This window comes from Marmota marmota, unplaced genomic scaffold, assembly GCF_001458135.2.
Source record: "Marmota marmota marmota unplaced genomic scaffold, marMar, whole genome shotgun sequence".
Lineage (NCBI taxonomy): Eukaryota > Metazoa > Chordata > Mammalia > Rodentia > Sciuridae > Marmota > Marmota marmota.
The window spans coordinates 3,244,921-3,266,999 of NW_026000052.1; the positions used below are offsets into that span (position 1 = coordinate 3,244,921).

The 22,079-nt window shown below is 63.7% G+C and overlaps 1 protein-coding gene across 10 annotated transcripts in view; it reads left to right on the forward strand.

Moving 5' to 3' along the window:
- Vav2 (vav guanine nucleotide exchange factor 2) overlaps window positions 1-22,079 on the forward strand; it is a 123,719-nt gene that overhangs the window by 58,032 nt on the left and 43,608 nt on the right. For all 10 annotated transcript variants that reach the window (XM_048813381.1, XM_048813376.1, XM_048813373.1 and 7 more), the window contains one exon: window positions 11,448-11,516. In XM_048813381.1, coding sequence (XP_048669338.1) covers window positions 11,448-11,516 — 69 coding nt within the window. The remainder of the gene's footprint in view (window positions 1-11,447; window positions 11,517-22,079) is intronic.

The window sequence follows — 22,079 nt, forward strand, 5'->3', positions numbered from 1 at the left end:
GTGTAGGGGGTGGGTGGTGGCCCCCCACGTCCCCTGGAAACTGAGTGGGTTCTTGTTGGGAAAAGGGCCTCTACAGAGACAATCAGATGGTAGGTCAGATCTTCCTGGGTGACCGGCGGACCTAAGTCCAAAGATAGTGTCCTTTCAGGAGATGCACAGAGGAGGGACACAGGCCAGGGCAACCTGGTGTCAGGGGTGGAGGGCCACCATTCCCACCAGTCAGCAGCCCTGGCCAGGGGTGCCGGGGGCCACCAGCAACCAGAGGAGGCAGGAGCCGCCCTCCCTGGAGCTGCAGGAGTGGGCCTGCCACCCCTGGGACTCAGGCTCGGCCTCCTGGCCATGGTCCTGGACTCTGGTGGCTCCAGGCAACCTGGAGAGCAGGCCCAAGGGTTTTGCTGAGTAGTGACCTCTAGGGAGGGTCCCTTGATGGTGGCCAGCCCCTAGCATGCCTGGGGTTAGGGTCAGGGTTCTGGAGGCCAGTCAACACCCTGGTGAATTCTAGCCCAGTGCTGCCCCATCCCTGGGTGCCCACGAGGCAGCCGGTGTTGGAGAGAAAGGTGTGGGGGCTCCAGGATCCCTACTTCTGGCTTGGAGGGACAGTAGGGTGAACCTCCAAGGATAGTGACCACCTCGTTCCTCAGCAGAGTCACCCTTCAGGGTGGTAGAACTGCCCCTGTGCCTGGTCACTGACACTGAAGCCCAGTGCCCACCCCTGTGCTTTCCTCTGGGAGGGAAGGTGGTCTCACTCTGCAACAGGCAGAGAGATGAGCCACCCCGCACCCGTGTCCACCGCAGACTCACCTGGGCAGCCGGTGCCCTTGCTGGCTCCTCTTCAGAGCCAAGAAGACCTGCTGCGTCTTGCGCTGGGATTTGTGAGGTCATTAGAAGTCCTCACAGGTGGCATCCTGGCACTGCCTGTGGCTTGGGGTGTGGCCTGGGTGCAGGTTGGCAGACGGCTGCCCCCCACAGCTCTCCGCAGCCCCTGCCCACCACTCCTACTAGGGTCAGCTCACCTTGTCACCGGAAGGTCTCGTGTAGTAGACTGAATGTCACGTTGCCACCCGTGGCCATCACCTGCCACCCCCCTCTGCATGTGTGCTGCTTCTGTTGGTCAGGTGGACCCTGTTCTATGAGGGCAACAAATGGCCCTGAGTCCCGCTGACTCAGCAGCCAGCCGGGTCTGGCTCATGACAGGCCAGACGTCAGCTGGGGGTCGACTGAGTCCCTTCTCTGTCACTGGGGCCTGGCGCTCGCTGCTGGATAGCCTCCAGCTGGCCCCGCAGCCTCCGCCAGCAAGTTCCTGCGTGTCCCCTCTGTCCACGTTCCGTGGCCAGCTTCCCTCCTCTGTTCTGCAGGCTCATCTGTTTAACTCGTCGTTATCTGTGACACCGAGAGCCAGCCAGGCTACTCAGGCGCGGGCACGCTGTGGCTCTGGATCAGGAAGGAAATGCCCACCCAGCCCCGCGCTCGGTCCTTCCCCGGCCCCTTCAGGAGGTGACCGCTGTCCTGAACTTCAGGTTTCCCACTTCCTGCCCGAGGGCTGGGGCGGTCCCTTGGTGGAGGACCCGCCTCGTGCGGGAGGCCTGGGCTCGGCCCCAGGACTGTGAAACAAGACGGCCAGCCGCAGCCACCACAACACTGAGACGCAGTTCTGGCTCATCTTGGTTGTTTTGGACCTTATAGAAAGAAAACTGAGAATTATGTTGAGACTCCCTCACTGTCGTGCGGGCAGGCCACGCCACGGCCTGTCACTTTGCCCCACACCTGGTGGTGGGCCACCCAGAGCCGCCCTGCCCTCTTCCTTTGGTCACAGACTTGCCCGGGGCTGTGTGCTACCCAGCATGAGCTCCCCGATGACCACTGTGACCTGCAGAGGTGGCAGCTGAGGAGAGGACACTTCTGATCCAGGGCTGCCCATCTGGGTGACACTGGGACTCCTGGGTTGGCCCGGGTGCAGCCTGTGGCCCAGGTGTCTCTGGGCCCTTCCAGCTCAGGTCCTGTCAGGACAAGCCTTGGGGGCTGGGGACGCTGGCCTCATACTGACCCTGGGGGCAGGAGAGGCTCTGCTTCCCCTCTGGGGCTGTTGTCGGGAAGGCTGCCAAGCACCTGAGTCTCGCTGTCCACAGTGTGGAGCTGCTAGTGGCTGTGGCACAGTGCTGGCTTGGCCCTGGTCCTGATGGGGTTGGTGGCTGTGGGAAGCTGGATTTTCTCCTTTTGGGTCCTTGGACCCCTATTCCCTGAGCCGGGGGAGGCCGGTGTCTTCCCAGTTTGGGAAGCAAGAGGGTCGGGAAGGAGCTGGGGGTCTCAGGAGGTCAGGGCCGTGGCCCACCCTGTTCTGATTGAAGCCCAAGGCTTCAGCCCACCAGGGCACTGCAGCCACCAGGGCACCGCAGCCCACCAGGGCACTACAGCCCACCAGGGCCTACATGGCACCGCAGCCCACCAGGGCACTGCAGCCTACATGGCACCGCAGCCCACCAGGGCACCGCATCCTACCAGGGCACCGCAGCCCACCAGGGCACTACAGCCCACACGGCACCACAGCCCACCAGGGCACTACAGCCCACCAGGGCCTACATGGCACCGCAGCCCACCAGGGCACTGCAGCCCACATGACACCGCAGCCACCAGGGCACCGCATCCTACCAGGGCACCGCAGCCCACCAGGGCACTACAGCCCACACGGCACCGCAGCCCACCAGGGCACTGCAACCCACCAGGGCACTGCAGCCCACCAGGTCACTGCAACCCACCAGGGCACTACAGCCCACCAGGGCACTTCAGCCACCAGGGCACTGTGAAGAAACAGTTGCCAGCCTGACCCCGCCCTCCTGGGCTGCCCAGGGCCCAGGGCTGCTGCTCTCCAGAAGGGCCGAGACCCACTTCTGCGTGCTGAGCTTCCGAGCTGGGCATCCCCTCAGTGGACCTTGGGAGAGCCGGGCCCTCCCTGTCCCCTCACAGGCTTCATCCAGCCAGATCCAGCGCATAGAGGCCCCTGGGAACCCTGTCCCAGCCTGTCAGCCAGTCATGTGCACCTACTGTGTGCAGCTGCTCTGAGGCCCTGGGTTCCGGGGGAGACGAGTCGCAGGGTGGGGTGACAAGCCACTCCCAGGTGTGTGCTTGGTGTCCCAGGAGGTGTGGAGCCAAGACCTGGCGACAGGAGGGAGGCAGTGGCAGTCTCCCCTTCGTGGGGTGGGGGCCTGGGAGCCTCCAGCCGTGGCCTCTGAGGCTTTGTCCAAAGCCCTCCTGGCCCCTGTGGCCTGTAGGGCCTCCAGAGCGGAGGCTGGGGAAGTGAGGGGTGGCTTGGCGCCCAGGGGGGAGTCAGGGCTGATGGGCAGCAGGAGCAGCTCTGCCCCTTCCTGGACGGTCTCCTTGGACAACTCTGCCGCTTCTCCGGCTTGGCATGCCTTCTGGGAGGAGACAGGAGGGCCCGTGTTGGCCACGTCCTGCTCTCGCTCGTGAACGCAGGGAAGACAAGAGTGACTGGGGCCCCTTCAGCCAGGTGGGTACACCTGTCCCCGCCCCTGGCCCCATACTCTGACTGGGCAGAGGCTGGCATCTGTGGATCAGCTTAACCAGATGCCTGGGACTCGGTGCCGTCGCTGCCATCGCTGTGGCGATGGAGGGCTGGCCAGCTCTCTCTGGGAAGCTGACCGGGGAGGCTGACCGCCCTTCCCAGGATTGGCTTCCTGCTTCTTCTATAGTCACTGGAGTGCGGCTGACCCATTAGTGATGCCTGTGGTGCTCAGAGGGGCCAGGCTCTGAGTTCACTGTCCCCGTGGCAGCTGTCCCCTAAGGGAGAGGTCTCTGGGTCTAGGAGGCCAGCCAAGGCCGAGGCCACGAGGCTGACCCTTCGTTTCCCAGCAAGTCTGCAGGAAATTGGAGGAGGGGACCAGAGGGCCTCCAGCTGTTCCGTCACCCCAGCCCCCGCTGCTCAGAGGTCGCACAGGACCTCCCCACTGGTCCTGCCTGCTTGGCCAGCTCTGTCTGCAGGAGTGCGGGTGGCGGCCTCTCCTGGCCCCGGGTTGCGGGTCCTGAGCTGCAGTGCTCTCCAGGCCTCAGTCACGTTGAGCTCTCCTGACACTCTGGGGGCTGTCACAAGGCCACCAGGCTCTCCCTGTGCTGGGAGGACAGACCTCCATTGGGCCGAGGGTCATCCCCGGGAGGGAACTGCGTGGCCCTGAGGAGAAAGGGTATCCGTTTCCAGTGGTGCTGGGTGTCCCATCTTCAGAGCAAGACTCACAGCTGCCCCGCCAGGGCCACCTGGACCTGGAGCAGTTTGGGGCTGTGGAGGCACCGCTGGACCTGGAGGTGCCCAGCTGTGGGTTGGGAGACTGGGTCTCTGTCCTATCCGTGGTTGGGAGCCTCGGGCAGGCTCAAACCTCAGCCTGTGTCCTTCCGCGGGCGGGACCTGCCATCTCTCTGTCCCAGTGATTCCTCTGCCTAGCTCAGTGCCGGCTCCCCAGGCCCAGGCCAAGAGGACGTCTGGGGGTGCCGGCCCATCAGGAACCAGAACGTGGGTGGTCCAGGTCCTGCCTGGGGCAGGGACTGTGCTGCAGCATGTTTGCAGAAACAGGACGCCAGAGGCCTGGCGGCTGGCTGGGAGAGAGGCTGTGTCCTTGGCGGGGCTCTGCAGGCCGTGCGCTGCAGTCTCCCTGCTGGCCTGTCCCTCCCCCGTCATGTGGGTCATGCCCCAGAGCCGCCTGTTCCCCTGGACACGTCCTAAGTGTTCATCCAGGTAGGATGCGGGTGGGGTTTTCTGACCCAGCAGGCAGGCTTCCCCGGGAAGAGGGCACGGCAGGCAGGAGTCCCCGGGAAGAGGCCACGGCAGGCAGGAGTCCCCAGGAAGAGGCCACGGCAGGCAGGCATCCCCGGGAAGAGGGCACGGCAGCGAGGCAGTGAAGGCACAGTGGCAGAGGGCTGGGACCCAGTGCCTTTGCCCTTGCTGCTGCCCACAGGCGCCTCCCAGGATGCCTGTTGGGGAGACCAAAGCCCGTGTGACCTCCAGCGGCCAGCAGCACTTTCCTCCAGTGTCCAAGGGCCTCTGCCTGTGCCCCCTGCGGGGGCAATTCTGCCTTCCCACGAGGTCAGCAGGTCTCCTCTGCCTTGTGGGAATCCGGAAACAGCCGTGCTGGGCTTGGGGTCACGCCGGGGCTCTCTGCCGTGGCTCTGGTGTGGGCTTGGGTCCCCAGGGCTCCCTCACTCCCACGGGGACTGCCAGGGCAGACGTCAGGGTCCACCTTCCCACCTGTCCCAGCCCACACTCAGGCCTCCCCCCCTCCTGCCCTCACTGCTCCTCCAGCCCCTCCTGTACACCATCCCCCCTTCACCGTCACCGAGAGGCAGGTGGTCTGTCGCCATCTAACCTATGTGTCAGCTGGGGCTGGGCTCAGGTCCCCACCAAATGCACAGGCCAGGCTCCCCCTGGGGTCACACCCCAGCCTCTCTGCTCTCACCCTGGACCTCAGTTCAAAACGAGACGGCTGCCCAGGCCCGCTCCTGCCTCCTCCTGGCGTCTCCCTGGAGAGGCCCTTCCTGTTTCCCAGCCCAGACGGCCCCCTCCCAACTAGTGCTCTCTGTGCCTGTCCCTGTGCCCTCAGCCGCACTGTACCTTCAGGGCAGGGGACAGTTCTGCTCATCTCTAACACAGGTACACTGGGGGGGTGTGGTGCTCCTGCACTGGTGTCCACCTGGATGGGTGTCACTGGAGCGGGACTCGAGATCCGTCCCTGGCTGGCTCTGATATTTGGGGCTGTTCACCGGGAGAACGGTTTTTAGTAAACAACCCCAGGTCTCAAGGCCTCCCGCAGGTTAGAAGGCGGCACCAGGTGCCTCTTGAATAACTGAAGGGGCTGTGGGTCCTGGGGCTGCAGCTTCTGATGTGCCTTTCAAGTTTGCGGACCTCCGCTCCTCCCCCCATGCAGTGCCAGAGGGGCCTGTCACCCAGTTCCACTGCCCTGGGTGGGGGTCTCCGGGCCAGCCCCCCTCACTGGCCTCTGCTTCTCAGAGGACTCCTGTCCTGTGGCCTTCTTACCTGGGTGAGGTATTCCTGAGCCCTGGGATGGCCTGGTGCCACCCCTGCCCCAGCGTGATTCCAAGGCTAGACTCGGGTAGGGAGTGGGGGGCAGCCAGGGCCCCCCCACAGTGTCACACCAGGGTTTCAGGCAGAGTTGCCTACCACATGCGGGTCTGGGTGGCCACCTTGTCCCCACTTCAGCACTGACAGTCCCTAATCCCAAGAAACCCCTCAGGCCCAGGTGGCCAGGAGCTTTGGTCCCTCCAGGCGGGCCAGGGCTGGAGCTGGGCACACTAGGGCCCATGGGGCATCCTCCTGGGCCTAATGAGCTGTCTCATCCTCCAGGATGCAAACCAGGCTCTGCCCCATCCCTGGTCTTGGCTGGCACTGGGCCAGGCCCGGGAGGACGGGGCATCTGTGGGCTGCTCTGCTGTGGCTGTGAACACCCTTGGAGATGGCCCGTGGGGCTGCGGGAGCCACGTCTCCTGAACAGGCCAGATGCAGGAGGCGGCGGCGAGGTTTCCCATGGGCGGGTGACTTCCGCCTGAAATGCCCCTAGACCACGGAACAGACCGCGAGTCCTGGAGGAGCTCAGCTGCGGCAGAGCCAAGCACTGCCCAGAGCTTCAGAACCTTCTGGAACTAGGGTATTTATTTCAGGTCATGTTCTTTTTCAGATGTATCATGGGAGAAAACAGTCCCTGGGGTGGTGGGTTCAGGGACGAGCGGACTCGTCTGACCCCAGTAGGGCAGAGGAGCTCCCCGGGCTGGGGGGCACTTGGCAATTTCGAGGGAAGCAGCCAGGTGTCCTGCCAGCGCTGACTGGGAGCTGGGGACCGTGGGATGTGGGGCTGGGTGCTCAGTGGGCGTGGGGTGCTGGCCAAGGGCGGGGGCTAAACAGGGTACTACCTGCTCCCGTTCCCCAGCCGGGGAAGCCCAGGCCAGATGGGCTTGGCCAGCGTTTGTGCCAGGTGCCCTGCCTGCTGGCACCTCCCAGGGAGCAAGCTTCTCCCCGTGCTCAGTGTCCAGGGGGTGGGATGGAGCTGTGGGCGTGGCCCCGCTCCTGAGGGTGCACCTGCCCTGCGGATTTGTGTGTTCAGAGCTGAGAGGGGGGTCCCTGCTCTGGGTGGAGGAATCCCCAGGAAGCCGGCCTGGCCCTGGGGCGCAGGATTAGATTTAATAATGCAGGAAGGCCACTGCCAGATGGGGTCAGGGAGCCCAGCGCTGCTCCCTGGCTGGTTTTGAAGAGATGAAAGGATCAGATGGGGGCTTGGGGCTCAGGTGGCGTGAGCAGCACCCGCAGCCCAAGCTGTCCTTCATGTCCTCGGCGCCACGTGCAGATCGTGCTTGCTGTGGAAGCCCACCCTCGTGGCCCCTGGCCCCACCCAGGCACACTGGGGCGTGAAGCTGACCAGCCCCCAGCTGCAGCTCTGGCACTGGACCCGCCTCTGGGGAAGGCACTGGGTTGGGGTTCTCGCCTTGGCCTCCAAGCTTGTTTCAAAAACCAGATCTGACCTCCAGCAAGCTCCCTGGGGCTTCCCAGGAAGCAGCCCAACCGTCCTGTTGCCCGCTGAGGGCCCGGCCCTGTTCCCCACCCTCTGTCCAGGAGCCCCAGAGCCACCCTTCCAGCCCTGGGGTCCTTCCCCGTCAGCTGCCCGTGGGGCATTTGGCAGAGGCCACTGTTCAGAGCAGGGCCGAAGGAGTCCTGAGGGCAGGGCCAGAGCTCAGTGTTGACCCCCAGCCAGAGCGGCCCTGTTCCCGCTCCCTGAAGCCATGAGCAGCAGCTGTGGTCAGCTGGAGGAGGCGCTCTGCGAACACCTGAGGGAGGGGCGGTGCAGTTCCTGGGCACGGGGGTCCTGCTCCCTCTCTTCTGCCTTTGGGTTTGGCCCCAAGTGTCCTTAGCTGTCCTTTCTTCAGGTTGTTGTCCTCTGGGTGGCACTGAGACTGATTGTCCTGTGCAGACATGGCCACAGCAGCTGGGGCGGAGGCCGACTTTGGAGAGAGGCCCTCGGGAGGGTGGGGGTGCTGAGGAAGCCTGGGGGTGTCCTGTGGTGGGCTGCTCGGGGAGGGGCTGCTGCTGGCCCCCAGGGGGGGGGGTTCAGCAGTGTGCATTCCAGGGCCCAGTGCTGAACGAGGTGGACCTAGGCCAAGAGAGTGGTCAGTCCCCTGTGAGGCGGGTTGGCACTGAGCCTTGAGGGGTGCTGGACGTGGTGTGGGGAGGGCGGGCTCGGGCAGAGCCGGGGGGGCTGTGGAGACTGCGGGAGGCTGGCAGGCCCCCCACCCCCTGTCTTGAAGCCATCCCCCACCGAGCCCTCCCGTCCCCAGGGGATCTTTCCCGCCACCATGGCCCGCCTTTGTTTGGCGGTGGCAGGAATTAATTGGATTTGGAGCTCCGCTCAAGGGGCTTTGTGGCCCCAAAGAGTGGAGCTGGGAGAGAAGTGGCCGAGGCTTCGCGGTGGCAGCGCCTTCTTCTGACTCCAGCTGTTATCTCAGGGGTAGGGAGACCAAGGACAGGACAGGACAGGACAGGACAGGACAGGACAGGAGGGCTGAGCCCAGACACTGAAGGGGGAGAGCAGGGAGAGGGGAGGATCCTGCCTGCACCATCGCCAGCGGAGACCACGGACGTGAAATTCCTCTCGAGTCTTGTCTTAGGGGGTGCAGAGTGGTCTGTCAGGAAACGAGACGCTGTGTCGGCACGGCTTGAAGGCCCCCCTGAGCCCTGTTGGGCAGTGGAAGGTGGCCCGCGAGGACAGGGCTGGGATGACAGGACAGCTCCGCTCTGGGTCTTGCTGGGTGCAGAACATCCTGCCAGTCCTGCTCCTCTTCACGGCAGCTCCAGAGAGGGTGCCACAGTCTCCATTTTCCAGGGGAAGCAGTCAGAGAAGTTAAGTGTCTAATCTGAGCTCACACAGCGGGTAGAGAACCTCACCTAGCCTGAAGCCTCTCTTGTGCTCCCTGCCTCCGGCTCAGCCCACCTGGCCGGGCAGGCGGGTCTCACCCGAAGGCTGAGTCTGGGAGAGGGAGCCCTGGGTGCGACCGCGGGCTGCAGCATGGGATGCTGGCTGGGGCCTCGCAGGGCCTGTGCCGTCCCACGGAGCCAGCTGCTTCCTTCGACCACTTAGCAGGTGGCTTCCAGAAATGGGTCTCCGAGTGGCTGCCTGTGCCCATCCTGCTCTTCAGGGGTAGCGGCTGCGCTGTCTCCTCAAATCTCTGGCCCACCCTCCTGTGTTGGTGTTTGAACCAGATGCAGTCCTCGCAGCGCCGTGGGAGGTGTGCACCCTCCCCCCCGCCCCTGCCACCCCGCCCAGCGCTCCTGTCCCTCTCTCTGCACCCTCATGCACCACGCTCCTAGGAGAGGAGTGGGTTCCGAGGTTCTCCACGTGCAGGTAAAACTCGTCCTACAGTAAGCGAGAATTTTGGTAATTTTTCCTTATTATCGCGAGAAGCGCGTGGAAAGTGTGGCAGAACGCAGCGTGGTCCCCCATAACCACACACAGCTTTGTTTTCATGCATTAGGAAGAAATTTTTAAAAAGCTGAAAAGAGTAGAAATGGCTGAGGTGATGACTGGGGGCCGAGGGTCCTCCTAGCGAGGGTGGCAGGAAGGGGACAGTCTGCGCTGGTGGACGGGGAACTCGCGCTCTGGCTCTGGGGCCGCTGCTGCGCCCCAGCCTGGCCAGCTTTGCCTGTGCTCCGCGGCCGTCGCCTGTGTGCTCTTGTAGCGGTCGGGCCACCAGCCCCTGGCTCCTCGGCCCTGGCTCCTCCGTCCCAGGCTCCACCACCCCGCTGTGTGGGGTCTGGGCCTCGTGGGGAGAAAGGGGTCTTGCCGGGTTTCCTGGCTGCCAGAGGGCTGAGGCAGCAGGAAGCCTCCTGCTGGTGGCCTGGGAATGGTGGTGGCCGGCTCTGCCCTGGGTCTGATGGCACCAAGCCCTGGGTGCTTCCTTCATCCTGAGGGAGGAAGCTGGGCAGGGGAGGTGGAGCCCACCAGGCAGGGGCCAAGCCGGACCCCACTGCCACCAAGCCACAGGGTGGGCGACAAGGACAGTGGCCTGGCGGATCTGTCTTGGTGACCTCAGACCTAGGCCAGGTGCAAGCAGGTCTGTGACAGGACAGGCTGGACCCAGCCTTCAGCCCCAGCCCAGTGGGCCCTGCACAGTTCTCCTTGCCGGCGGGGCCTCCAGGAGGTGCTGTCCATCCCTGCCAGTCCCGTGCTGGGCAAATGTCAGCTTGACCCCAGGCTGGGAAGAAGTCCCTGCTGGTACCTGGGCGGGCCAGCTCCCGTGGGCTCCCAGTTTCCTGGGCAGCAGCTTTCCAGGGAGCTCAGAGGCTGTGCCCGGGGCTGCAGGGAGACGTTTGGTTTGATTAAAGGGCATTTCTGCTCCTCCAGAGAGGGGCTGACTGACCTGTCCTGAAGGAGCTGCGGCCTCCGCCTCCTGGCTTCTGCCTGTGCCCGCTGTCCCCTGTGGCCTCTTCCTGGCTGCTGTGGGAGGTGGGGCCTGCCCAGCTTGTGCAGAGGACTGAGAGCAGGGTGGTGCCTGGGGTTGCCCGGAGGAGCCGCAGCCTCCCCCTCCCCCTTCTCGGCCCTGTGGCTGGTCTGGGTGACATTGACACAGGCTGGAGAAGAACAGTTATATGCGTGTGCACGAGAGTCCTGTAAAAATGTGGGACTCAGAGAAGGGCCCGGTGACGGAGCATGTAGGCCACCCTGAGCTTCAGAAGTGGGGGCCGGTGAGCCTGGAGGGCCAGTGGGTCTCGAGCTGCTCTCCCCCGTGCAGCCCCTCGCTGGTGGCACTCTCCCCCGAGCTGGCTCACCTGGGGAGTGGGGAGCTCTCCCCCTCGGCTGGTTCTCAGTTTCTTTTAGCTCAGAATGGTCAGTAGGCCAGAGCACGTTCTGGGCTGGTGTTCTCCACCCCGGCCCCGAGGGCTGTGGCTCCTCCCCTGGGTGAGGACCCTTGCTCCTGCAGGCAGCCGGTGCCTGGAGTGGCCTTTTCAGCTGGACACGGGATGTGGCGATGAGATGTCTCCCAGGAGCCCTGGGGAGGGTGTTGGTGAGAGCCACCATCCTCAGGCTCTGCAGAGTGGAGGTGACAGGCAGCACCCCTGACCTTCCTTCTGTGTCCTGTCCTGGGTGACCTGGGCTGGCCGCCTGCCCACCCTGCGTCACACCATGAGGTGCCCAGGAAGTCCCATACCCAGTTTCCAGGACCTCCAGGAGTGTGAGGGCAGCATGGGGACAGGGTTGGCCCAGCCACCCACTGGCAGCAGGATGCCGGGGGTCAGCGAGGGCGGCCGTCCGCGCCCCAGGACTCTGCCCTCAGCACCCCCATTAGACCCCAGCGGTTGCTGTGTCTGCAGCACCAGGCCGCAGTGTGGTCTCTCAGGGGACAGGGCCCGGGAGAGCTGTGTCCTCATCCTTACCTTCTCTCCGCAGGCCTTTCCCCTCCGAGGAGACTGCAGAGAGTGACGATGACGTCTACCGCAGCCTGGAGGAGCTGGCTGAGTAAGGGGCCAGGGAGGGAGGCCTGGTGTCTAGGAGCGGGCCCTGGGCTGGCCTGCCTGGTGTGGTGGTCCTCCTGCCTGAGCATCCTGTGGCCATCTGGGGGGCTCTGGGGGATGGGCGGCCCTAACTCGCGCAGCCTGCCTTCTAGAAGGTCACTGGCCGGTCCAGAGTCTGGCCTGGGTGTTGGCCCAGGGGTGCAGTGGGCCTCCTCCCAGGTCTTCTCCTGTGGGACTCCAGGGAGCTGGTGGCTGTGGGCCTCCTGTGGCCCCAGGCTGGCTGGGGCACCTGGCGTGGTGCCTTCAGAAGCACGGGCAGGGGCAGGGGGTCTGCAGCTCATGGTCTCCAGGTGGGTGGGCAGGGCCGGTGGAGTTGTGTCCCTGTTCCTTGGTGGCCTGTGTTGGCTTCAGCCCTCTCTCTGGGGGATTTCTTTCCTCCTCCCACACACAGCCCAAGCCTGGCCTTTCCCCCCAGGGACGGGGGATGGAACACCTGCAGGGCCCGCCATGGCCAGGGTGGGGTCTTCTGGCTGCTCCCAGGGAAGGGAGCCCCACTGCGCAGGGCGGAGCGGCGGTGTGGAGGAGGTGGGAGCCGTGTCCTGCAGGGGGACTGAGGCTGGAAGGTGCAGGACTCCCGCCCAGGTTGTCACTGGTGGCTCCCGGCCCCTGTGCCCACTGCCCTCCCAGGCCTGGGCTTCCTGGCCGCCGTGGTCCCGTCTGTCCACAGTGCAGTGTCACCTTCCTTTGTGCTGGAGAGACTGCCCTTGCCTCTTGGGCCGACCTGCTCCTCCTCCCCCCTCAGCATAGGCTGGCGAGGAGGCTCCTACCATGACTAAGAGCCAGCACTTAGGGGGCACCTGCTGTGGCGGAGGCTCTGCTGGGGACTTGGTGCCTCTTTGCCTCACATAGCAGGTGGTGTTTGCACTCTGTCACCCCAGATTCAGCAAGTTGTGCCCGCAGGCCACCCAATGTTCTGTGCAAGACATCCCTCCCGCCCTGGGCAGGCTAGAGAGATTGGGGGTCCTAGAGTGAGGGGTGCTGCCTACCACGGCAGGAGGGACTCTACAGGGGCCTGGGACCTGTCCTCTGCTGGTCTGCGGCTGTCTTTCTTACTGAGCCCAGGTTGGACCCCTCCCCAGCATTCTCCCCCTTGGAAAACCTTCTCATCTGCCAAGTCTGGGCCTAGGTGGCTCCCACTCTGGAAGCCTCGTGCGCCCCGTCCTGGATGGACTCACTGCCCACAGGGCATGCATACCCCCGATGGCCCCAGGTGTCCTGGGGTCACAGAGTGATTAGCTGTCTAAATGTCTCCTGTGGGTCTGAAGTTTCCTGAGGTTGGATTCTGGGCCATCTTCGGCACACCCCAGGCCCTGGTACAGGCCCCAGGCCCGTGGTCTGACATCGACACCCACTTGGTGACTCTGGTGACAGGAGGGTGCCTGGAGCCTCTGGGGCACACAGGCTGCAATTCCATCTGTGCAAACATTGTCCCTGTTTTGCAGATTAGGAAACAATCCCAGAGAGGGGACACCCCCACTGGTCCATGTCTCTCAGCTAGTGAGTGGCAGGAGCACAGCTTGACCCCGTCTGTGCCCTGACCTCTCCACCAGGCAGGCCTGGGTGCCCCGGCCGTGCTGAGGGCAACCTCTGATTTGCTGTGTCTCCCGTCTCCAGTCCGAGCCGGGGGTCGGCAGCTCCCAGAAACATCCCTCAGTGGTTGCACAGATGAGGGCCCTGGAGGACGGGGACCTGTAGGCCTTGGAGAGCCGAGTCTTGGCATGGACTGTCTCCTAGGTAGGAGCCTCAGGCAGGTGAATCCCCAGCACAGGGCCTCAAATGCAGCAGGGCTCCATAAATGCTGGCTCTTAACGGGGCAACCTCCTCGAAACTGTCACACCAAGGTGGCCAGACCTGCCCCTCCGCCCCGGCCAGCCAGCCCCTGCCTGTGGCCTGTAGCCCACCTCTGGCTTCAAGGCTGCAGCGAGTGCAATCCGTCCACAGGCCCCGGTGCCCATTGCCCCCTTTCTCTGCCCTTCCTGGTGGGGACTGTGCCCTTGACCCAAAGCAGGACGGAATTGCTCATGCAAGTCAGGGACGGAAGGCTTGCCCCGTCCAGTGATACCCTGTGACACTCAGAGTGCGCTTTAGTCCTTACCACCATGGCTATGACAGACTGAGCCGTGAGTCACAGGGAAGGGATGAGTCTGATCTTTAACTTGTAGCTCGGTCCCAGTGGCTCGCGTTTAAGAAATTTTTTCATGTTTTTTTTTTTTTCTTCTCTGTTCACTGAAAAGCAGGATTTCCTAGCATCCTGTCTCTGTGGACTTAGCGTTGACATTTAGCCATTATACAAACTGCTTTGCCGTTTCTTTCCTGTGGAGTGTGGAGGCGGGAGGTGGGCGTGGCCTAATCGAAGCCTTTGGTTGGTGGGAGGGAGCCAGGGGCTTTGGGGCCGAACAGCCACGTCAGCAACACTGGGCACTGTGCCTGTCCACAGGACCCTCAGCCACCCGGACCCCAGGCGTTGTGGCCATGGGGGATGTCACACACTGACTCTCCTGGCTCCCCATGTGGCCTAGGAGACCAGTGAGGGACTGTCACCTGCTTTTGTTCAGTTGTCACCTGGTTACTAGGTGCGTCAGTTGGCCTGGGACCAGGAGCTGGAACATGAAACATAAGACAGAGCTCTGCCCCCTGAGACCCCTCTGTCCATTCGGGTGGTTTTGGGCAGGGTGGTGGGAATGATGGGGCAGCACAGGCCACCTCTGCCTCCTGGCGCGGGGCTCTGGGTCTCCACGTGGGGCCCACTCCAAACCCACCCTTAGGAGGCTTGCGCAACCCCTATGCAGGGCCAGTTGGGAGGTGTGCCCCAGTCACAGTGAGATCTCTGTCCACCCTCCTGAGGTGGCTCCTGGGAGGGTCTGTCCACCTTGGCCTCAGCTCCCCTGTTCCTGCTCATGTGGTCTTCCTGGAGCCTTGGTCTCCTCCTGTGTGACACGGGAGTCGGGCCCTGCTCCGTGGGACTGCTGAGAAGATGGGCAGGCCTGGGTGGGGTGCCCGGAGCTTCTCGGGCTCGTGAGTGTCCATGCAGCCTGCAGCCTGCTCTGTTGATGGAGCAGGTGACTGTCCAGCTTCTGAGCGGCTGTGGCAGCACTGTGCCACAGGGACCAACTCAGGCCACGCACACTATTGAGGAGTTCCTAGGAGCCACACGGCAGCAGAGGCCGTGGAACTCACTGTAGGGCTGTTCTGTTTGCTGACAGAAGCAGAGTGGCCCCAGCTGAACCCAGCCGTGGGACGCTCGGCAGCACAGACACCTCTCCTCGCCACACCAAGTCCCTAATCTGAAGGTTTGTGCCTGGCCAGTTCCACCCCACTCACTGTCCTGTGAGCTGGACACCAGCAGGGCTCTTGGTCATCTGGACAGGCAGTGCTGGTCCCCGATCCACAGTCTCCTTCTGGGAGCCAGGGACTGAGGTGGCTTTCCCAAGTACCCTGAGCTGGCTCTTGAGATGGCCGAGGTGTATGATCAGGTGGTGAGAGCGGCCGGCTGGAGAGGTCAACACTGAGTAGTGCTGCTCACATGGCTCTGCCACGCACCGTGCCTGGAGGAGCCCCTTTCTGGTGGCGTGGTCAGTACCATGCATTTGCACTGTGGTTGGTCCCACTTCTCAGGCCCCCCCCCCGGACCCTGGCTGCCACACCTGCAGGCAGGTCTCCACGGAAGGCCGACAGACCTGCCTGGGATGGTATTGCAGGAACAGCAAGGGGCTGGGGTCACCAGCCTGAAGCCTGAAGTCCTCTCAGGAGAGTGGACAGAGGGTCTCAGAACCTGCAGGAATGTTCCAAAGAGCAGAGACAGTCTTGCAGCAGGAGCAGCAGCCACAGAAGGCAGGGCAGGACCCGGTGCCCACAGTGGGTGTGGACACCTGGGCGGGGGCAAGCGGGGCCAGGCTGCAAGGACGCTGACCCTCTGGGTCTGAGAAGTGCCTTGGGGGTCACTCTGGGTGAAGTTCAGCCCATTGGGGTAGCTGCCTGCTTCATCCTGTGTGGTGGGGTGGGGACAGGTGGCTGGCACAGCAGGGAGCCTGCCCCCAGTGGCGTGCTGGTGAGTGTCCAACGTCCAGCTGCACAGGGTGGCTGTGTGGGGCACCCTGATGGCTGCCCCTGCCCCTCTGCCTGGTGTGAGTGCTCTCACTGTGACCGGCCTCTCGGCTCTGGGGACAGAGGTCCTCCCTCAGCCTCTGCCCCTCCTCTCCAGTGCCTCTTCATGGGGCTCTTGGGCCTCTGTGCAGGTGGGGTCTCCCCGGGCTCTGGGAGGGGCAGCTTTCAGGTGTGGGCCTGAGCGGTTTGGAGCCTGGAGTTGGGCAGGTGTCTCGCGCAACATCAGACCAGGTGGCCAGGAGCTCGCAGCTTCCTGCCTCTGGCCCTGTGATGGCCTGCCAGGCAGTTCTGCCTGGGGCTGGCCAGGTGCCGCTGGGCGGGTCACAGCCCGCTTCCCTGTTGCAGGATCTGGGCCAGGTGCTGCCCCTCGAGGGTGGTGACATTGCAGGCTGTTGCTTGGCCTGCTGCCACAGGACAAGAGATTGACACCTGGACCTGCCACATGCTCCAGGGACCCACGCATCCCTCTGAGAGCACAGGTTTGTCCCCGGGACCTGCTGGCTCAGCTCTGACCCCACGGTCCTTGGAATAGAAGTGGTTTTCACACTCGGGTGTGGTCTTTTTTTTTTTTAAAAGAGAGAGTGAGAGAGATAGAGGTAGAGAGAGAGAGAATTTTTTAATATTTATTTTTTTAGTATTTGGTGGACACAACATCTTTGTTTGTATGTGGTGCTGAGGATCGAACCCGGGCCGCACGCATGCCAGGCGAGCGCGCCACCGCTTGAGCCACATCCCAGCCCCTCGGGTGTGGTCTTGACCTGCACACTTTACTGCATCGTGAAGGACTCGGTGGCTTTCACTGTGTCAGGTCAGCGTTGTTGGGAGAATTTCCTAAGGTGCAGAAGTGACGTTTCTGGTGTGGAGGAGGTCTAGGGACCCCCAACTCTGGTGGGGTTGGGGCACCCAGGTGGGCTGGGGCTGCAGGAGGGCAGGGGACCTGTGCCTCCTCCTGACCCTGGCCCCAGGGGCCTCCCTCAGCCACTCTGTGCAGAGCCCTTGATCAGCGGGAAAGACCATGGAGGACGAGCCCCTGCGGGGACCCTGGCCAGGCGGGAGCCCTCCCCACGCTGCCCGCAGCCCGCACTCTGCCCACCGCACCACAGAGCTTGCTGGAGCCGCCTCCCCAGCCCACAAGGGCTCACTTGCACTGGGGGAGGCCTGTGTACATGCGGGGTGCCCCCAGTGTCGCCCGGCTCAGGCAGGAGAGAGGCCCTGGGGGGCATCTCACGGTCACCTTCTAGAGGGGGTGGGTTTGGAAAGACGTCCAGGGAAATAGCCCTTATGGACGGACCACGCTCCAGCCTTGTCGACAGCCCCTGCCCCTGTTCCTGGGAGGAATGCCTGTTGCCCACCAGTAAGAGGAGGCAGGAGGCCAGGCTCTCCTGAGGTGGGGGTGTGGACCCTGGCCAGGTCCCCTGCTGTCCAGGGCAGGAGTGGGCTGGAGAGGAGCCCAGGGTGCAGGCAGGACACAGGGCCACAGCACTGTGAGGACAGGGAGGCAGTGGTCTCATGCCTGAGGGCCTGGCCTGGACAGGTGATGGCCAGGGGCAGAAGGGCCTTGACCAGGGCACCTACAGCTGACCTCGAGCAGTGTCTGCCAGCAGGGTCCCCCCCTCCCCGTGCCTCAGTACAGTACACTTGGAACGTGCGTGCTCCCCGAGCTGGGCCTTCCTTGGTGGCACCCAGTTCCCTGAACACAGTGGAGGGCCTGTGTCATGGGGACTGGCCAAATGGAACCCAAGAGCCAGTGTCCACGGAGCCCGCCTTGCCAGATGTTTCTCACCTTACTACCTTGGTCCAGTGCAGAGGGCCCAGAGCCTTTCCACTGCCCGGGAAGGTGGTGGGGCTCCGAGAGGGGAAGACCCCTGCCCGGGGTCACACAGCCAATGAGGGAGAGCTACAGTTTGGACCCAGGCCTGTCCAACCCAGAAGGCCCTTGCCTGACCACCCCTGCCAGCCCCAGGAGCTCAGAGCTGGGCACAGGTCAGCACCCGTCACAGACCTGGGGCCTGTGCCCGTCAGTTCTGTGTTTCTCACCCCCAAAGGGCTTCCACCTCTCATGTGGGTCAGTCAGGCAGTGTCCACTGGCCACACACCTCACAGAGCCGAGGCGGGAGGCTTCCTGGAGGAGGTGTGGGTTGGAGTGCCTTTTGAAGGGGTGCAGGATCTGCCTGAGTGTAGTTTAGAGAAGCTGCCCTCCCGCTGCCCGGCTGGTCATGGCACGTGATGGGCTGAGGTCCTGGGAGTCTGTTACTCAGTAGCAGAGGCCAGTGGTCCTGGCCCAGGGTAACCCATGTGTGCAGCCCAGCCCCGGCTGCTGGCCTGGTCCACTGGCCTGATGTCGAGAGGGGATGCAGGCAGGAGAGGCAGGGGCTTCCCATCTATGCCTGTGTCGGCAACAAGCCCATGAGTGCTTCTGTCCCTCTGTGGTCCTCAGAGCCATTGGCCACTGCCAGTGGGACTGACAGCCCTGCTCTCTGCGCCCTGTCCTGCCCTCAGGACTTCTCCCGGACCCCTCCGTGCAGCAGGACCACTGTGGGCCTCTGTGGGTCTGGGGCTTCCGTGACCTTGAAACCCTGCTCCCGCCGGGCACCCCGGGGAGGCTGCTGGTCCAGGCCCTCTGGGGGAGTGCCCTCAGGTGCACGTGAGCCCGCTGTCAGCCCTGCCTGGCTGGCCCTCAGAGTCAGTGGCAGCGGCTGGCCGGCCGGTCTCCATGGACTTCCACTTTGAATGCCTCGTTAGGGGCTGTCAGGAGAGGTCACAGCGGTCCTCTCATTCCTGCCATCTCTGCAGGGCTGGGGGCTGCCTGGAGGAGTTCTAAAGTCCCCTGCAGGGAGCAGGGAGCAGCTGGCTGTGGCCCGAGGGACAGTTCTGTGCTCTCTAATGAGGTCCCTGCCTCGCCCCTGGACCCTGGAAGCCCCAGGAGGACAAAGCCTCGGCCTTGGCGCCTCCCCCCATTCAACACTGAGGCAGCACACGGGGGGCACCTGGGATTGTGGCTTAGAAGGGACGTGGCACACTGGGCCCTGAGTGGCCTGCTGTAGGACCGCCACACTCCTCCATCCTACGGCACCCAGGCTGCCTGCTCCAGAAGCCATCCCCAGGCCTGCCAGTGGATGACGGGCACCCGCCCCAGGAGGTTCCCAGCACACCAGGGCGGCCTCTGTTGTGAGGAACACACAGGGCAGACTACTCGACCTGGGCCTGGTGGCAAGGGGAGTGGCAAGGGGAGGTGCCAGGGTGCTGCCAACATTCACGATTCTTACACCGAAAGGCCCGAGTGCCAGGCCAGCCCTCACTACAGGTGATCTGGCCCCCAGTTGTAGTTGAGGAAATGAAGGCTCGGAGAAGGGAAGTGACTTTCTGGAGGTAGCACAGCATGCTTCATGGGACAAAGGAAGAACTGAAACCCTAAGCCCTCTGCTGTGGTGGCCACGATGTCCTCTGGGCCCAGCTCCTGGGACACCCTTGCATTCTTCTTGGTTCCTGGGTGTTTTTAGAAGGTGGTCTAAATTTATACCCGCTTAGAGGGAATTCCCAGAGGAGGGAGGTGTGGTGTGTGCACAGCCCTCAGAATAGCTCCCTGGTGTCCTGTCCAGCTGAGCTGTGCCACCTGGGCGATTGCTGGTTTCCCCACCTCCCAGGGAGTGGTCGGGCTGCCGAGGGCAGGTGGCATGTAAAGAAGCCCTCGTCCATCTGTCTGCCCCCCGTGCAGACCGTCTAGTCCACGGGGCTTCTCTGCTGCCCCTGCCCCAGCTCCTGGAGACAGGCCGCTGTCGGCGTGCAGCAGGTCAGGAAGCCCCCATTTGGTTTCCTAGTCACCAGGCGCTGACCACCAGGACCTGTCCTGGTGATGCTTCTCGACCTCAGTCCTGAGGCGCGGGGCACAGGCAGGGTGTGCGCGCTTGTCCTTGGTTTTCCTGGGCGCGGGGCTGGCCCTCTCTGGGCAGCTGCCTTCTGACAGCAGGCGAGGCTCCAGCCGGGCCCAGGATCTCGGGCCGGAGGCAGGAGTTTGCGATCTCAGGCCACAGCCCGTGCTCGGGGCCCCTCCTGGAAGATTTCAGGCTGCTTCAAAGACAGAAATAATTGTGGGGATTTAGCATCTGTCAGTGCAGCTGACGGCAGGAAGCCACGGGGGAGAGACCAGGGGGAGAGACGGCGAGGAGACTGGGGGCGGGGCGGGGGGCAGCGGCCCCTCTGCCTCTGAGTGGCCGCTTTCCTGCTGTGGCCCACGGTCCCTCCCTTACATCTGTGCTCTGGTGTTCTCAGGCAACTGGAGGAGGAAGGGCAGCCCCTGACACCAGGCAAGGCCACAGCTGGGCGGTGACCAGATGGGCCAGGTTCCTGGGCCCCCAACCCCCAGCGTCTGCATTTGAAAACTGCTGCTCTTAACACTGCTCACTGAGCACAGGCCTGTGCCAAATATCGTCTCAGTGAAGGAAGGTGCGTTTATTGAGCACCCACTGTGTGCGTGGCTGGTCATTCGCATTGTGGCTGATCCTCTTCTGACGCCCTTGGCAGCTGGGGAAGCCGAGGTCCAGTCTTCCTGCCCAGAGTTACCGAGCTAGACACCCGTGGGCTGGGAGGTGGCTTGGACTTGCCGGATGGCAGAAACCTAGAGCGAGCGTGAAGTCCCCACCTCGTGGTCTGGAGGTGACGCAGACCCGCCAGCTCCTCTGGCTCCAGGGGAGCCCCACCCCCTCTGACTGCCACCAAAGCGGGCTGCCCAGGAGGCCAGGCGGAGCGTGATGGAGGTGCACCGTGGGATTCAGAGGCCCGCGGGCTCTGCAGGGTCTCGAGGCGTGGGCTGGACAGGTCCAGCAGGGAGGCTTCAGCCTGGCCTCCTGCTCCCCGTGGGACTGTGCGCAGGGGCCAGGGGGTGGGCTCCTTCTGTCAGGTCTTAGCTGGACTCTCTTCAAGCTGCTGTCTCATGAAAACGGGGGCCAGGCTCCTCCCTGTCGCTGCTCTGCCCTCCCAGGAGACCCCAGACCCCCAGCCAACCTCCACGTGGAGCCCCCAGCCCAGCTCTGCCAGCTCCCTCTGCCGTGCTCAGGATGGTGAAGTGACCCACAGGTGACACCCTTGCTAAGGAGCAAGAATGGTGGAAGGTCAGGGCCACCGTTGGACAGCTCCTGGGCCTCGTCCCTACCTGAGGGCCATCTTGGCACCAGGACCCAGCCCCACTGCTGCCCGTCATTCTCCACCCCAGCCTGTGGGGGTCGCAGGGCCTTTGTCCACGCTGCTCCGGGACCGCAGGAGTCTGGCGAGTATGGCCTCAGGGCGGTGTGGGTTCACCCCATCCAGCTGCTGGGCTCATCTTATGGTTGTAGCTGAGCACTCTCCTGGCCATTCCCAGCCTGTCCTGTCATCTGGAGCACGCGTGTGGTGAGGCCGCCACATTTCCAGGAAACCGCACAGACCTGTCCTTCTCAATGTCCACTGACCTTAGTTGAACTGTGGTCAGGGGATCTGGGAGGGGTCTGGTAGGACCCTGCTGGCTCTTGGCAGCCCCCGTACGCACTGCTTGGTTGAGGGAGGGGGCACATCCTGAGGCTTCTGTCACTTGGAAGAGACCCTGGGGCCGGCTCCCTCCTGGCTGCGGGCAGTACACACGGTTGGTCAGCTCTGGTCAGTCCTGTGTGGGACTGTGAGACAGGGCGGGGTGGGGACCAGGTCCTGCAGGAACCAGAGCTCCTTCTGGCATCCTCGGGGCACAGCAGTGAGCATGTTGGGTGGCCACCCTGGGCTCTGCGTATGTGATTGTGGAGGCCCAGTGTCCCTTCTGTGTGGTGTTGGGGTGACCGCCCTGGGAGTTCCCAGTGTCCCTGTCCCCATGCCTTGGCTCTGTGTCACACAGTACACCCTGGCAGGAGCCCACGAGCAGGAGGCTGCTCACCTTGTGTGTCTGGGCAGTAGAGAAGAAGGGCTGGGTCCCGACACCCCCTTCAGGGCACACCCTGTGACCTAATTCCTCCCACTGGGCTCTGTCCCCCAAGATTCCACCACCTCCAGCAGGGCCACAGGCTGGGCCAGGCCTACAGCACAGGGGCCATGGGGGACACTCAGGATCTATACCCCAACCTCAGGACAGGACTTGGGGCTGGCAGAGCTGCTGAGGGGTGGGCTGGGAGGCAGGGTCCATAGGCAGCAGCAGCCCCCAAGTCTGCATGTAAGACCCACCTGCACCCTTGGCCACGCCCTCTTCAGCCCCCGCTGCCCAGGACGACCCGAGGGCCAGGACGACCCGAGGGCAGCACTCCAGCCCCGCCCACGGTGGGAGGTCAGTTTGAGGTTTGAGTCCAACTGAGCTCTCATTGGAAGAAACGGGAACCTCAGGATCTGGAGTCCCCACAGCGACCCGTTCATGATGTCCAGTGTGAAAGGCACCCAGCCTGCAGAGAAG